The sequence below is a fragment of the Meles meles genome, chromosome 9 (genome assembly GCF_922984935.1).
Source record: "Meles meles chromosome 9, mMelMel3.1 paternal haplotype, whole genome shotgun sequence".
In the NCBI taxonomy this organism is placed as follows: domain Eukaryota; kingdom Metazoa; phylum Chordata; class Mammalia; order Carnivora; family Mustelidae; genus Meles; species Meles meles.
In genome coordinates this window covers 50,598,660-50,614,511 of record NC_060074.1, presented here as the reverse complement: position 1 = coordinate 50,614,511, position 15,852 = coordinate 50,598,660, and the positions used below count along the sequence as shown (strand labels likewise).

Sequence of the window (15,852 nt, the reverse complement as noted above, 5' to 3'; positions counted from 1 at the left end):
AGTTCCCTGCTGAGCAGAGAGCCCGACGCAGGACTTGATCCCAGGACCCTGAGGCCATGACTTGAGCGGAAGGCTCAACCCACTGAGCCACCCGGGCGCCCCATCTCATATATATTTTAGAAACATTGTTTTCTTTCGCTCTTACTCTGGTTTGTTTGCAGGAATACCTAAATTTGGACAAAAACTGTTTTCTAAGAGAACTCATTGAAAGGACTTCAAAGTCCCTTTTTCTTTCAGCAATGAGGGATCTATAGATAGTCAATCACCCTGCACTCATCCATTTTGTAGGTCCAGATTTTTCCCCAGTACTTTTGCGCATTGGAATTTGGTTATAATTTGTTTAACAAACCCATTTCCTCTATAAAGGGCACTTCCAGAAGTGCCACTTAAGTGCATGGATTTGGGCACATCGCAGTTAATCACACTTACAGTGTAATCATTTTGCAGTGTATAAGTGCATCAAATCAACAAATTGTACACCTCAAACACACTGTGTTATAGGTCAATTATATCTCAATAAAGCTGGGAAAAAAACATAGAGTTTTTCTTGGCAACAAATACAATGAGAAAAATGGGTATCTTTCGAGATGGGCTGTTGTGTATATATTTGAGTTGAACAGAAGATTAGAGTCTTTTTTTTTTTTTAATCGATGTACAGCTGTCAGGACTAGGAAACAGGGATGTGAATGGCCACTTATTATGTGCTTACCATGTGCTACATCCTGGAGTAAATATTTTAATATCAAGTGCAGATCGGTGTAGGGTTTCAAGCTGCTAGTTCTAGGGTTAGACTGCCCAAGTTTGAATGGAAGTTTCTACACTGTTCCCAGGATTCAGAGAGATGAGGTGTGCATAGCAGCTCGCTCTGTGCTGGTACGATAGTGAGGACTAAGTCAATTAGCTGTTCGTTATGTCTTATTCCATTTAATTCTTTGAAGTAAGCAGTGTTCCCATTGTGCATATGAAGAGACTGAGTCTGGAGTGGCCGAAGTAACTTGCATAGTTTTCTAAAGTAAGTTGCAGAGGAAGAATTAAGAACCAGGGTTCTATTAGGTGTTCTGATAAAACCTCTCACCAGGAGTTACTGTCCTAGGCCACCAGGAAAATCTGTGCTAACCCTAACATTTCTGTGTTTAGGAAAACTTTCAAAGGATCCATTTCGGCAGTCAACCATTCTTAGAGTTCTTTTCTGCAGTGGATAGTAGGTTCTCAGCTACATGGATAGGTCTGTGCTTTTCAAAATCTGTGTGTGATGTATGAAACATACCAAATACACCAGTTCTGTCAGTGACACTGCTGTGTAAATGTCATCATCGATGCAAATACCAACTTGTAATGCCAGCTTAAGGATATCATAAGGGCAGTGTTCTTTTAGCAACCAGAGGGAGGACTTAAAGGATTTTTTTTAACTTTTTTTTTTAAGATTTTATTTATTTATTTAACAGAGAGAGAGAGAGAGAGAGAGAAATCACAAGTAGGCAGAGAGGCAGGCAGAGAGAGAGGGGGGGAAGTAGGCTTCCCGCCGAGCAGAGAGCCTGATGCGGGGCTCGATCCCAGGACCCCGAGATCATGACCTGAGCCAAAGGCAGAGGCTCAACCCTCTGAGCCACCCAGGTTCCCCCTTTTTTAACTTTTTAACTAGGTACTACAGTTTTCATCTCTTCTTACACCGTGAATACCGAGTGATGCTGGTCACCCCCAGTACTGTGGCCACATCTGTCAGGCTGGATTTCAGTGTTGTTCAAATAGCTCTTCTAGGTGTGTGCTTCCATTGAGAACGTCCTTGTTTTCATCTTTAAGGTTCATGGCTTGGTGGACATAGTGACCAGGTGTGGCTATTGTGGAACAATGACTAAAGTTTTATTTTGTTTTGCTTTGAGAGGGAGAGAGGGGACAAGGGGCAGAGGAAGATGGAGACAGGGAATCTTAAGTAGGCTCCAACCCCATGTGGAGCCCGACACGGGGCTCGATCTCACAACCCTGAGATCTTGACATTAGCCAACACGGGGCTCGATCTCACAACCCTGAGATCTTGACATTAGCCAAAACCGAAAGTTGGACACTTAGTTGACTGAGCGCCAGGCATGCCAAGGACTGGAGTTTTAATAGTGAAAGATACTAGATACTGGAACTAGAAACTCATTTACTAATGCAGGATTCTACTTTGCTGTGTTGAAATCTTAGATAAATCTGTCTTCTATAGCCCAAAGTATGGGTAGAGTTTAGCTCTTATCATAGGCTGAATCTCTTTTTTCCTTTAGACGTATAAATAAAGGGGAGAATGGAATGAAACTTCCAGTTCACAAATGAATAGGGGCTTAATATAAAGATAGCATAAAACAAGAAGCATTGGAACTGAGTATCACATGATTTTCATGGCAGTTCACTTCCTAGCACTTAATCTAGTCCAAATATTTTCCTTCACAGCATTGCTACCTTCTGAATTACTAAGATGATTAACCATATTCTGCCATCTGAACGTATGTCTGCAGCAAAGGCGCAGAGTGCGGGCACCAAACCCCACGCAAATGAGAACTCACTCCAGGAGTTCTGCTCACAGGAGCTCCCCATCGCCTCATTGAAACCACTCTGGGTTTTCCTTTCCAGGGTTCCGCGGATTCCTACACGAGCAGGCCCTCTGACTCCGATGTCTCTTTGGAAGAGGATCGGGAAGCAATTCGGCAGGAGAGAGAACAACAAGCCGCGATCCAGCTGGAGAGGGCAAAGGTGATTTTCTGGCCCCTCTTTGATTCCAAAGCGGCCTATTGCTCAGCTGGCATCAGGGGCTTGTCCCCTGCTGCGGATTTCTCTGGAACAATCATTTTATGATCATCCTGATAAGGCACGAGATTGTAAGGTTCCCTGACCCATTCACCCCCCTAGGAGAGGTTAGTAACATTCCCAGGGGGGCATTTCCCGAGACCCTGACCCCTCACCCTTTGTGTTCAGTTTGGTGGCGAATTATTGGGCATCTTCCGACTTTACGGTAGTGGCTGATTTTAAGCTTGCCCCTCCCAGTGCTGGCAGAGAGCCCCCTTGGGCACAGGTTGCTCTACCTGTTCCTGGCCGCTCATTCTCTGGGCCATCAGCCTTCATTTCTGTCTGTGCATGCTAGACTGTTGTTCCGTGGGGTCTCTGTACAGCTCTGCTTTTGGTTTCGCTCTCCTACCTCAAATTCAGCATGAAGTTTGGAGCTTTGAACAACTATTAGTATTTCAGCAAACATGAGCCATCAAAGGTGTTGCCAAAAATAGAACTTTAGATATTCCACCAGGGGCGAGCCCCGCCCCCGCCCCCCAGGAATTTCTGTACCTACAGGAGGCAATAAAGAGCAAACTATATTTTTAAATCTTAGAACTGGAAGAGTCACTAGAGGTCTCCTGTTCTATGCCTTTCAAACTGTTTTTGTTTGTTTGTTTGTTTGTTTTAGCATAGACTCCTTTTGCCAAATGAAGTTCCATGTAAAATGTAAGACGGGTTGTGGGCATCCTCTGTTCCTTGCCCTCCAGGACAGACTCCTAAGGCATAATGATCCAGTCTTTCTAACTTTTAGAAGAAAAACTGAAGCTCAAGTGATATGAATTCCTTCCTTTTTCTGTTTTTACAGTAAACTCATTGTAAGAGCAGTAAGAGGGGAATGATGCCAGTAACAAGGCATCTTCATTCGCTGGGACACGTGCTATCTGTGCTCCGAGGGCTGGAGGGGGTGTGGGGCCGTGCTTGGGAAGGGACACGGCTAGGACTCTAACCAGGGTCTTGCCTCAACTCTTGCTCCCCAGTCGTGTTCTCAGCACGAATAAATGAGCCACTAATAAAACAATCCAGGATTGCAGGAACCTCGTGTTCTCACTTCAGCTAACTTTGTTTTCGTTTTCTGTCAGAGTGTTTTGTGGCCTTTGTGGTCACTCAGATGGCAGCCGCAGTACTATTAGCTTGGGCTGCTGGTTTGCTTAGCCTCTGCAAGGACGCACCCACCCAAGAGTGCTTTGCTGGGGAGGAATTTGCCTAGAAAGAGTTTCTGAACGAGCTTTTGTTACCCAGGGAGAAGATGGTGCTCCTCCTTCTGGTCTGCCCGTAACTGACCTTTCTTTTTCCTGGCAGGACAAGGTATTCATTTTGAGTAGGATTCCATAGGATTTCAGGTCTGAGGCTATCTCAAAAAAATATTTATTTTACTCCTGCCAACACTTTTTAATGTAAGACCTAGCACACATTTCCTGTATCCCAAGGGGTGTGTGTTATCATTTAAAATAATAAAAGTTTTAGGAGTAGAGGACAAAGCAGACAGCCCCCCACCTGTCTTTCCATCCCTTCCCCAGCACTTTAGAGCAGGTTTCTTGGTTTGGGATGTTGGAAAGCAGCCCAGGAGGGGGAAATGTTTGGGCTGATTGGCTTGAATCATTTTAGAGTCATTGCTGCAGATTTCTTTACGCAGCCAGGAACCGTGAAACCCATTTGAGACATCTCTTTGGAAAGTGGTTTCCCTTCCTGCCTGGTACTATCAGTTATCTTCTTGTATTTTCCAATATGAAAAATCCCACTCTTTCTCCTTCCTCTGTCCTTATGCCCTGTGTCTGCCCCCAGTCCAAGCCTGTAGCGTTTGCCGTGAAGACGAACGTGAGCTACTGTGGCGCCTTGGACGAGGATGTGCCCGTTCCGAGTACGGCCATCTCCTTCGACGCCAAGGACTTCCTCCACATTAAAGAGGTAAATGTAGGACTCTCTGCGTCCCTTAACCGGCCACGAGCCGAGAGCCGGGATCAGCTCTGAGCCAGACTGAATCGAGAGGAGCCCTGAGGAGCTGTCAGTGTGTTGGCTTATTTAATTTGCCAGGCTTTCCAAATCCATGCGTTCTCACAGATTTAGAGGACTGAGATCATTGCTTGCATGATCACTCATTGAAAACGTTGGATCACTGTCATCATAGGGTGGATTTAGGACAGATCTCTGGTCCCCTGGTCACCTTCTAATCACCTTGCATGACTGCAGAACCACAGGTCTATGGATCCCACTTAGGGAAACGTGAATTTGGCGGCATGGCATCTACCCATGAGGGACCATTTACAAGAGATATTGTAATTATAAACATCTCTGCTGTAATCCTGTGGACCTTGACCTTGGAACCAACGCTAGAGAGTATAATTAATAATTAAAGTGTTAAAGCTAGGAAGAAGGCAGAGGACTTTGGGAAATAGAAAGCTTAAGGGATCGAGAGGTACAAAGAGGACTTGAGGCCTTGCAACTTGAAAGGTGGAATGATGACACAGAAACTTTCATTTAGTCAACCTAAATTGAAATCCTACTTCATCTCAGACATTGTGCTGGGCATCGAGAGATCAGAGATGAAGGCACACTGTCCCCACTGCCAGGGAGCTCTGAGTCTGGTGGAAAACACTTGCAGGTGCCTAGTTTCTGCTCTGGATGACAAGTTCTATAGTAGTAAAATTGAATAGGTATCATGGGAACCTGAAAAAAAAGCAGGAAGGGCCACCTGGCTGGCCAAAGGAAGATGGGGGGCGGGGCAGGAGCTCTACAGAAATGGTGAAACCTGAGGGAGTTCAGGCTGGGTGAGTATGGGGATGGATCTGGTGGAAGGGACAACCAGGACCAGTGCAACGTGGCTGGAGGGGAGGAAGTAGGGAGTAGTACAGGGGATGAGCCAGGTCACCCAGGCAGGGGCCTGATAAGAAAGGACCTCTTTGACCCTGACAAGAAGCCTGGACTTTATCACTAGGCAGTGGGCTGGAGAGGAATTTTAAATAATGGGCAGGTGCCACGAGCATTGTGTCTTAGCATACTGACTCTGATGGTCAGGAGAGCGTTGCAGAGGCTGGCCTGAGATTGCAGCAGAGAGGCTGGAGAGAGGGAGCAGCTTGGAGGGAGAGTGAAGAGGCAGACAGGCAAGATTGGGAGATTCATATGCTGGAGGTGATATTGGAGAAAGTGAAATAGAGAGAAAGGAAGGATGGAGAAAGGCCAGTTTTATATCTCACTAGAAAGAGTAGAGGATGGGTCAGTTTTCAAAGTAAAGAAGTCAGGGAGGCGCTCTGGGGATGAGCGGATGGGTAGATGAAGAAGGCAGAGAGGGGAGAAGCTTTGTTGCAAGGTGGATGTGGTTGTGAATTGGCTTTCAGGTACACTGTGTCTGGGGTGCTTGAAAGCCCCGTAAAGACCCTTATTAGGCCTTTGCCCACATAATCTGGAGGCTAGAGGAGAGGAATTGCAATTTGCTCTTCCTAAAAGCTTTGAGTTGAAAATGAGAGTGCATTATAGCTAGAAAAATGTAGTATAGAATCGAGGAAGTGTTTTTAAATTTTTATTTGCTTTTTTATTTTCTAAGATAGGAGAGATTTCAGCATGTTATCAGTGCTGACATGTTGAACCTAGTGAACTCTATTGGAAGGATCGCTGATTGAGTGAAGGGCTGTGGTAGAGGGGAAGGATGGTATCTGGAGGATGGGCACAAGAATGGGGCCAAGTCGGGAGTATGGTCTTGCCTGCCTTGTTCTGCACAGAACTTCCCAATGGGGCTGGAGGCATACACTGGCAGGTAGGCATGCCCCCATGCCCCTCAAAAAAAGAGAATGGGACAGTAAAGTGAAACCTGAAGCAGTGTGGTCAGTAAAATCAATCACTGCACATCGCTGAAATACCTGCGCTTATCCCCAGTCTAAAATGAGATGCACGTGGTAAATATACAACAGTTTTGCAAATCATTAACTTTGAAGCCCTGCATGCTACATTGGCATTAGTGACACCGAGACATATACATAGTTTTAACACTTTAGCCACCTGATAGCAAGTAGGTCAAACATCTGGATGTCTACAGATGTCTCTCTTTGCATTGTGCCCATGTGAGTTGGGTGAAGTTCTATCTACTTTGTTCCTTTGTTCAGGTACTCCTTCAAGATACAATTCTTGAGCACTTGCGTTCAAGTTTGTGCCAGGCCGTGGCAGATGTTGTCTGATAGCTATAAACAAAGCAGACAGATTCTCTCCCCTCATGGACTGGAATTCTTGTGCGGAGACAGATCATGAACAAATAAATAATTCCAAATTGTGTATTCTTTGGGGGAAAAATGAAGCAGATGCTAAAAAATTTAAAACATAGGGATGAAGGTGTTATATATACTTTTAAATACGGGGTGATCAAACAAGGCCTTTTGAACAATGTGAACTTTACGTAGACACCTGAAAGATGAAGAGGAGACAACCTTAAAAAGAGCAAAAGGAGGTCTTCAAGGGAGAGGAAACACCATGTGCAAAGGCCCTGCAATAGGAGAAAAGCTTGGCATAATCAGTTAACTAGAAGAAGGCCATATGGTTGTAATGCAGTGAGCTGGGGACCTAGTAGCAGGACACAGTCATAGAAGTAAGAAGGACACAGGTCGAAGAGGACCTTAAAGTGACAATGAGACTTTAGATTTTATTCTGAGTGTAATAAGAAGCCATTGAAGACTTTAAAAGCAAAGGAGTAGGATGAATTTATTATTTTTTCAAAGACTACTCTGATTGTTGTAGAGACCATGGATTGGGGTGGGATAATTATGGAATCAGGGAGACCATTAGAACCATTCTAATGGAATTGAGCCAGCATGGCAGCAGCAAGATGGAAAGAAGTAGACAAATTTGAGACCTTTCCACACTTTAGTGAAGAGCGGTGGTGATGAACGAGGTCAAGAAACTAAGAGTGAGGGAGAAATCACAGACCAGGGAGATCAAGGATTGTGAATTGAGCAATGGAGATGGAGAATACTAAGGTGGGAAAAGGACAGATGGAAGGGGACATCTCAAAGGACATATCAGGGAGAAGTTAGATACAAGAATCTGGAACTTCGAGGAAAGGGTTGGGCCAAAGATGTCAATTTAGGTCATTAGTTTATGTGTGCCATTTAAAGCCGTGATAATGATCGATGTCACCTAAAGAGGGAGGAGAGGGAGAAGAGAAGGCAACCTGACATCAAACCTGAAAGAATTCCATCCTGCAGAGGTGGGCTACATGATGTGACTCAACAAATAAGGAGAGGGAACAGGAGAAGCCTGAGATATAGGAGGAAAACCAGGACAGAGCGATGCATGGGCATCAAGAGGGGAGTGTGTCCCAAAGGAGGAAGCAGTCAGCTGTGGCAAATGCTGTGACATGTCCCCTAACATGAGCAGTGAGAAATGGACATTGGGTTGGCAACACGGTGGTCAGTGGTGCGGAAGTCATTGGGACGATTGTCTGGAAGCCAAGTGAAGGGGGATGAGGAGAGAAGGGGAGTTAGGAATGTTTAGCAAGCATAGAGCATGCTTTCAAGGAGGTTGACACTGACCAGGTGATAGACTGAGGAGGATACGAAGTCAAAGGTTTTCTTTTAAGACAGGAGCTCATGGAGCACCTGCACTTGCTGATACTAACAGACAGAGAGAGGGAGAGGTTGATGGGAAAGGAAAGATAGGCAAAGGAGTATAGTTTTTGAGTAGGCAAAAAGGGTGGGATCCAGACCCCCAAGTTGGGGGGGGTGAGATTTTTTATAGGAAGGGGACCACTTATTCATTGTAACATGCAGGGAGAGGATGGGTGCAGACACCCACGGTTCAGAGCCTTGCTAACAGGAAGCTGGGGTAGCATCGACTTGATGATTTCCACCTTCTCAAAGTGCGTGAGGTGAGGATATCCACATTTGCCTGGTGGGCAAGGACACGGAGCCTGAAACATGTGTCCCACCATCTGAACGGTTAAGTGGATTGTCTCACCATTTCCATCAAAATGACCAAACCCTATTCATTAGTCGGTAACACCCATTGTTTCCAAGGAGAAGCAGAACTTTAAAAGGTAAGAGAAGCTCTCACATATTTTATGCACACCCCCTCACACCCACATTCCAGCCTTGCTGTATGTTATTGCTTTCCTCCATTCCATCAATATTCTCAACTTGTCCTCTTGGTTGCTTTTTGATTTATATGTTCCTTGCTCAGTGACTTCCTCTTCAGACAGCAGTTTGATGTATAGAATTGAGCTGGTAATCTGGCATGGATTAGAGTCACTTATTTTCAGATCTTGAAATATGTGATAAGAAAACATCTTAGAAAGAGAAAGTGCTAATCATGTTAGGGAAATGGAATGAGAAGAAATGGAGCAACACTGAGGTGATGGTCCCAGAACCCCTCGCTCACACTTCTGGAACACACTTCTGTAGTCTTGTCGCCTCTCATCTCATCTGTCAGCCAGATGACTATCTCTAATGCACGGCTTTAAGCACTTTTTCAGTAATGAGAAGCTTAAATGCAGAGAAAAAACGGCAGCTCTTCTTATCACATTCACCAAATGACATGAGTGTGGAGCTCTTGAATCTATGTGGCAACTTCCGGTGGCTCAGAGAACTTTTTCATTTACATGGAGCCAGATAATCACTGCATTTTAGCTACTGCCTATGAGGAAGCTAAAACAGATTGGCAAGTTGCCATGAACCATTTCTAGAAGCCCTTTGAGTCACTTGGGTAACGTTTAATAAATGAGTGTTCCCGCAGGCTAACTTACGGTTCAGGAAGTAACTTAAACCCTAGGACACTCTGACTCATGGCCTGCTTTGTCCCCACCACACGAAGATTTACATTCCAGACCTGTGCACCAAAGACTCTAAAAGGGCCTCCTTGCCTTTTGTTGATTCCAGAATAAACAGGCCTATTATTTCAAGCTTGTTTTCCTGAAATACAGAATGGAAAGATAGGAAAAATCAAGACTTTGATTGTGCAAGATTTTATATTAGGTCAACTCACATTTCTTTCTTTTCTTTTTTTCAAGAAATTTTTTTCTTTTTTTTAAGAATTTATTTATTGATTTGTCAGAGAGAGAGAGAGCACAAGCAGGGGAAGCAACGGGAGTGGCACCCTGAGGGAGAGGGAGAAGCAGGCTCCCCGCTGAGCAAGGAGGACTCCATCCCAGGACCCTGGGATCAGGACCTGAGCTGAAGGCAGAAGTTAAACCCACTGAGCTGCCCAAGTGTCCCCCTCAACCCACATTCCTGAAATGCCATCTCACACTATGTACCATGCATGCCTTGTGCAGGAGCTATGTGCATATAAAGGCCAAATCCCTAAGCCATACCATTTTGCTTTTGAGTATGAGGCTGATGTTGCAAATTACTCATGGCTATGCAGAATTTCATGCTGCAGTGAGTTAATGAAACCATCCATTTCTCCTTCACAATGTGTCAGCGTCATAAATTTCACTTTTCTCTGAGCTAAGCAAACTGTACTACATATAGTTTTTCATTTTGAAAAATAAACCAGATACTTTTTGGATCAAACAGAGAGGGAGTCTTGCCCAACACAACACTGATGAAGACAAAGTTTTTGGCACCATCTCTGGAGGATATGAACAATAGGACTGATACCTGCTTTCTAAAAATCACCTACCTGAAACCTTCCTTTGAGGCAGGTGGCTTGGATTAAATATGCCTTCTGATCTACGCTTTGGCAAATCCGTAATTACAAATACCACTTTGCTCACCCTCTGAATAGGATCATGTTCACAGAGCCTTACCTCATACTGGTGGAAGCCTTTGCGTGGGTTAATTTTCTGATTTTATGTGTCATGGAACTTTCTGTGTAAATGGAAATCCTGGTGTTCCTATTGGACTTCAGGCCATTTGGATATTATTTTGAAAACTCCACATATATACAATATGTTTAGCCTTTGTAAGAGTAGATTTCTTTTTTATCAGGCAATGAGATGGATCTGAATTTGTAAACCTATGTTTAGAAGATTACAGTTCTCCGATGAGAATAGATTACAGACAGTATCACAGAATCTTTACCTGAAAGCTTCGGACAATAACTGGCAGTTGAATGTATTTCATCTTAGAGTTGTCTGTCTTGTTCTCCACGGTTCCAATTACATTGATGCATAGTTATCCCTCCAAAATCTATTTCTTAAGAATTGGTTGGGGCTTCTTCATAAGGACTAAAGGAATCCAAAGGTTAGGACCCAACTTTAGTTCAGGGATTGGCAAACCGTTGCGTACAGGCTGATTCTAGCCTGAGGTCTTTTTTAGAAAGAAAATGTTAGCTGCAACACAACATGCTCACTTGCTTATCTATGGCCTTGTGCATGTGACAATACTAGACTTAAGAAGCTGCAACAGAGACCATGAGGCCTGCAACACCTAAAATATTTACTATCTGGGCCTTTAGGTAAAAAGTTTGCAGACTTTGGCTTTAGTCTATGGACACTTAGATATAACATAGTATGATATAATATAAATTGTGTTTTATATGCAATATAGTATAATATAAACAGTGGCTCTTCTGGTCCTCAGAACTTAATTAATGGGATGTGAAGATAAGTGAATTACTACTGATAGCAGTTTTATATCTGCATTCCAGAAATATAACAATGATTGGTGGATAGGAAGGCTGGTGAAAGAGGGCTGTGAGATTGGCTTCATCCCTAGTCCGCTTAGACTGGAGAACATACGGATTCAGCAAGAACAGAAAAGGGGACGTTTTCACGGAGGGTAAGTCTCCTTTGTTTCTATACACTTATTTGGGGGAGGTGGGTATAAAAATGAGATAATATTTTCAAGTTTGCTTATTAGCTTAAAAATGTATGCTTTCTGAGGAAATGTACTTTCCTGGGTATGAGATGTTTCTGAAATTGACACAGAGGGGTTTCAGAGAGTTCACTCTGAAATGCTCGAGCCTCAGATCATGGGCATCAACATGAATTCCACAGGGAAGACTTTTCTGTGGCCTCAGCAAAACTTCCTTGGAAATTAAGCTCTCCTCCACGAGAGTCATATGGGGCCTCTGTCAGTGCAGGTGGGAACCTGGCCTGACCTGGCATCAGGTTCCTGGTTAACTCTCACAGAGGACCACCCCCCCCAAGTGGGCAAGGAATGCAATGGTACCGTGCTACTGTCCCAGGACTAGAAACCCCTTTCTCCACTCAGAGCATATGTCATCTCTTGGTAAAGGGATGGAGACACCATCTGACTTTGGATGAATCAACCTCTAGTGAACTAATGAAACAGCCACAAAAATCTCAAAGTGCTAGTGTTCATAGGTCCCAGGGATACATGCAAAACCTGAGAAAAGAGAAATCAGAATCACACCGAGCCTGCGTATATTGTGAACCTACGCTGAAGCATGAATTTGACACGTGTTAACCATTTTTTGAAAGGTCTAATATAGAAACAGTTGTTTCTCTTGACTCTCAACTTCCTTTTTCTATTGGATCCTTTTCTGCTTCAGAAATTCCTCTGTTCTTTAGGGCCCCTTTTGCCTTTGTCTTAAAGGGAACTTCTTAAACAGTGATAAGACAGCCCAAAAATACAGTTAGCCCCACTTCTTTTTTATTTTAATTCTCTATTTTTAAATTTTTTTTAAGTGGGCTCCGCACTCAGCATGGAGCCCAAAGCGGGGCTTAAACTCATAACCCTGAGATCAAGACCTGAGCTGAGATCAAGAGACACTTAACTGACTGATCCACTCAGGTGCCCCCACCTAACTTTTAATTACCAATCTTTTTTAGTCTATAACATGCCTACAATATTATTAATTATTAATTCCTCTTATTTCCTTCTCTTGACTGTTAATCTCTATTGCTGCTCCTTAAACAAATCAGGAACACATGTTCCTACTCCAGGACCTTTGCACTTCCTAGTTTTTTCTTACTGGAACCTTTTTCTCCATATTTCCATCAGCTCACTCCTTCATCTGCTTCAGATCTTTGTTAAATATCACCTTTCCAGCCACCATCTTTAAAATTATACCCATTTTCCTTCCTTTACTTCCTTTCTCCTGATTTAGTTTTCTCCTTTGCACTTATTATTTTTAGAAATACTATGTATTTACCTGTTCATCTATTTGATAGTGATATCTCTTACTAAAATCTGTCTCTGTAAGGAAGGGATTTTGTCTTTCCCCCCACTGTTGTATTCTTGGATTTTAGAACAATGGATACTCAAAAAAATATTTGTTGAATGAAATAATAAATGTATTATTACCATTTCCAAATTTGCTATTTTATTATTATTATTATTTTATAATGTTATTATACACTGGGGAGCCCAGGTGGCTCAGTCAGTTAAGTGTCTGACTCTTGATTTTGGCTCAGGTGATGATCTTGGGGTCATGAGATCAAGGCCAGCATTGAGAGCCTGCTTAAGATTCTCTCTCTCCCTCTGCCCCTACCCCTGCTCCTGCTCTCTCTGTCTAAAATAAATGAATAAAATATTTAAAAACAATAATGTTATTATGTACTCTTGAACTAAAAGAGTAAAACCAAGAGCTCACAGACATGTTCTTCTTTTTTCTTTACACCAATCCTATGAGATGTGTAACTTCTATAGATAGGAAAACCAAGACTCAAAGACATGAAACTTGATATGCCAATGTCTCACAACTAGTAAATGACAAAATCAGGATAAGAAATGAGATTGTTCTGACCTAGGGACCATACTCTCAAGCACTGAGAGGGAAGAACACTGGGGAAGTAGGAAGGTAGGCTCCCAAGGGCCTCTGTGGGTTCCTGGGAAGCTTCCAAAGCCACACGAGGAGACCAATGGAACAATCTTCCATTCTCGGTTACAAATAATATTATTATATTATTGCAATCTTTTCTTAATTCTGACTCCCATATAATCACTTTTTAAAAAGAAATGCTTCTTCTGGCTCTTAAGCTTGTTTTGAGCTATGTTTGATATCCAACTGGTGCAGCCAACTGGTGACCAGTATTAGTTAAGCATTGGTTCACAGGAGTGGTTCTACCCTTGATTTTTTTTTTTTTTAATATTTTATTTATTTGACAGAGAGAAATCACAACTAGGCAGAGAGGCAGGCAGAGAGAGAGGAGGAAGCAGGCTCCCTGCAGAGCAGAGAGCCCGACGTGGGGCTCGATCCCAGGACTCTGGGATCATGATCTGAGTCGAAGGCAGAGGCTTTAACCCACTGAGCCACCCAGGCGCCCCTCTACCCTTGATTTTTCAGCCCAATTTCTGCATTGAAAAACTAAGAGAGATAGTTTTGCAAAGTGTTTCCAGGTCCCAGTTAGTTCCCCACCTTCTCTGAGAAATAGGTCAAAGAAAACTTTTGGACAGATTCTTGAAGTTCTCCAAAGCAGGATTTGATGTGCTTTGAATTATTTAGTAGGATTTAGGCCAAAGAAAGCTTTGTACTCTCAAGTTCTATTTGTAAGGAATCTGGGGAATGAGTCCTAAGTTCCTTTTCTATATCCTAGGAAATCCAGTGGAAACTCTTCTTCAAGTCTTGGAGAAATGGTATCAGGGACATTTCGAGCAACACCCACATCAACAGGTGAGGGTTTTAGTTTAACTCTTTTTAATGGAACACTTTTCTTTCTCAATATTTGAACATAGAGAAAGTATTTTTACCAATTTGGAAATGGTTTTGAGTCTTGATTTAAGAGAGTCTTCTACTTAATATTTCATTGCTCATTTGCTTTCTATAGTAATTTGATTCTATTTAAAGGGTACTTATGATACTAAAAATTCAGATCATTATAATCTAATTTTGAAAAATCTTATTTACCCCCCAGAGCCAGTAACTGTCCATTGTGCAATTTAATCTGAAGGAAGTTAATTATTCCACCCAAGAACCCAACAGGCATTAAGATGGTGAAGGCCAATTAAAAAGGAAAAAAAAAAAAAGTTGTAGACTCTCAAGAAAATGCTCTGTTCCAGTCTTCATGGGGAACTTTAGGATGGTACAGCCTGGGTTGTAGAGATTGGGAGGTTTGAAGCAGAGAATGGGCCTGGACGACCTTATTTCTATTTGGACAACAGATAACCGAGCCCTGGAATTAATGGAAATGAAGGGACAGCGGTGACCCTGTCAGGAGTTGTTACATATTTGGTAATTAGGGAGTTATTCAAGCAGGTAGAATTTTTTTTCTACCACATTCCCTTACTCCTGTAGTCAAATTGATGCTGGCCCAGAATTGATGCTGCATTAGGGCATCTGGTATCACCAACTCAGAAGGATAAGTTCAAGGTTCATCCTGGCCTACCATAACTGTAGTACACGTGATTGGTTCTGGGGTAGTTCTGAGTACTGGGTTCTTGTTGGTGTGGATCCTTCCTGATCTCCCAGTCTCTGAACCGAACTAGGTCTCTGGTTGTCCCCAAATGGACTGGACCTCCTTGGATGACCACAAAACTAGTTGAATCAGATATCAAAATATTTTGCCTCATCCCCATTTGTTGGACATTTAGGTCATTGCAGCTTTGCACTATTACAAACAAGAAAGAACAGGAATAACCGGTTATAAATTTATTTGAAATTAACAACAACATAGTGGGAAAAATGTGTCAATATCCTAGAAAGTGGGCAGAAAATTTTCAAACATATAAAGGACTGCAAAATTTTCTCATGGTTCATCAAAATGACAAATCCAGAAATAATTACTGATTGAAGTGAGGATCATTTTTACCCAAATTGTTATTCTTAGTTCCTTTTTATGAAATTTTATTTGTCCATATTGTTCTCAGCTACACTGTATGCTGTGTCCAGCAGGGAACATCCTACGGGCCCATGGCTAGCCCAGAACTTCCGGTGTTGTTATGAAGTCCACCCTCCACACCCAACTTGAAATCAGGATATGAGGTCATTTGTACAAGAAGGAAATTGTCTCATTTTTCTTCAAAATTGTCTTGTCCAGAATGAAATAATAGAGTAGTGCTCTACAGAGTGGGTAATTGCAAGATGATGAGAATTATCTCATCATATAGGGACAAATCGGTACATTCTTCCATCTTTTAAAATCATGTACTATCATTTACAGAGATTACGTATTTTGATATGGCTCTCATTGTTGTCTTTTAGCAAAACAGAAGCAAAAAGTGGTAA

At 42.7% G+C, this 15,852-nt stretch overlaps 1 protein-coding gene across 7 annotated transcripts in view; it reads left to right on the top strand.

Moving 5' to 3' along the window:
- CACNB4 (calcium voltage-gated channel auxiliary subunit beta 4) overlaps positions 1 to 15,852 on the top strand; it is a 248,781-nt gene that overhangs the window by 191,229 nt on the left and 41,700 nt on the right. For 5 of the 7 annotated variants that reach the window (XM_046019260.1, XM_046019261.1, XM_046019262.1 and 2 more), the window contains 5 exons: positions 2,608 to 2,727; positions 4,585 to 4,707; positions 11,371 to 11,501; positions 14,225 to 14,301; positions 15,829 to 15,848. In XM_046019260.1, coding sequence (XP_045875216.1) covers positions 2,608 to 2,727; positions 4,585 to 4,707; positions 11,371 to 11,501; positions 14,225 to 14,301; positions 15,829 to 15,848 — 471 coding nt within the window. Of the gene's footprint in view, positions 1 to 2,607; positions 2,728 to 4,584; positions 4,708 to 11,370; positions 11,502 to 14,224; positions 14,302 to 15,787; positions 15,849 to 15,852 lie in introns of those variants that run through there. The other 2 variants (XM_046019266.1, XM_046019265.1) reach the window with 2 other exon arrangements.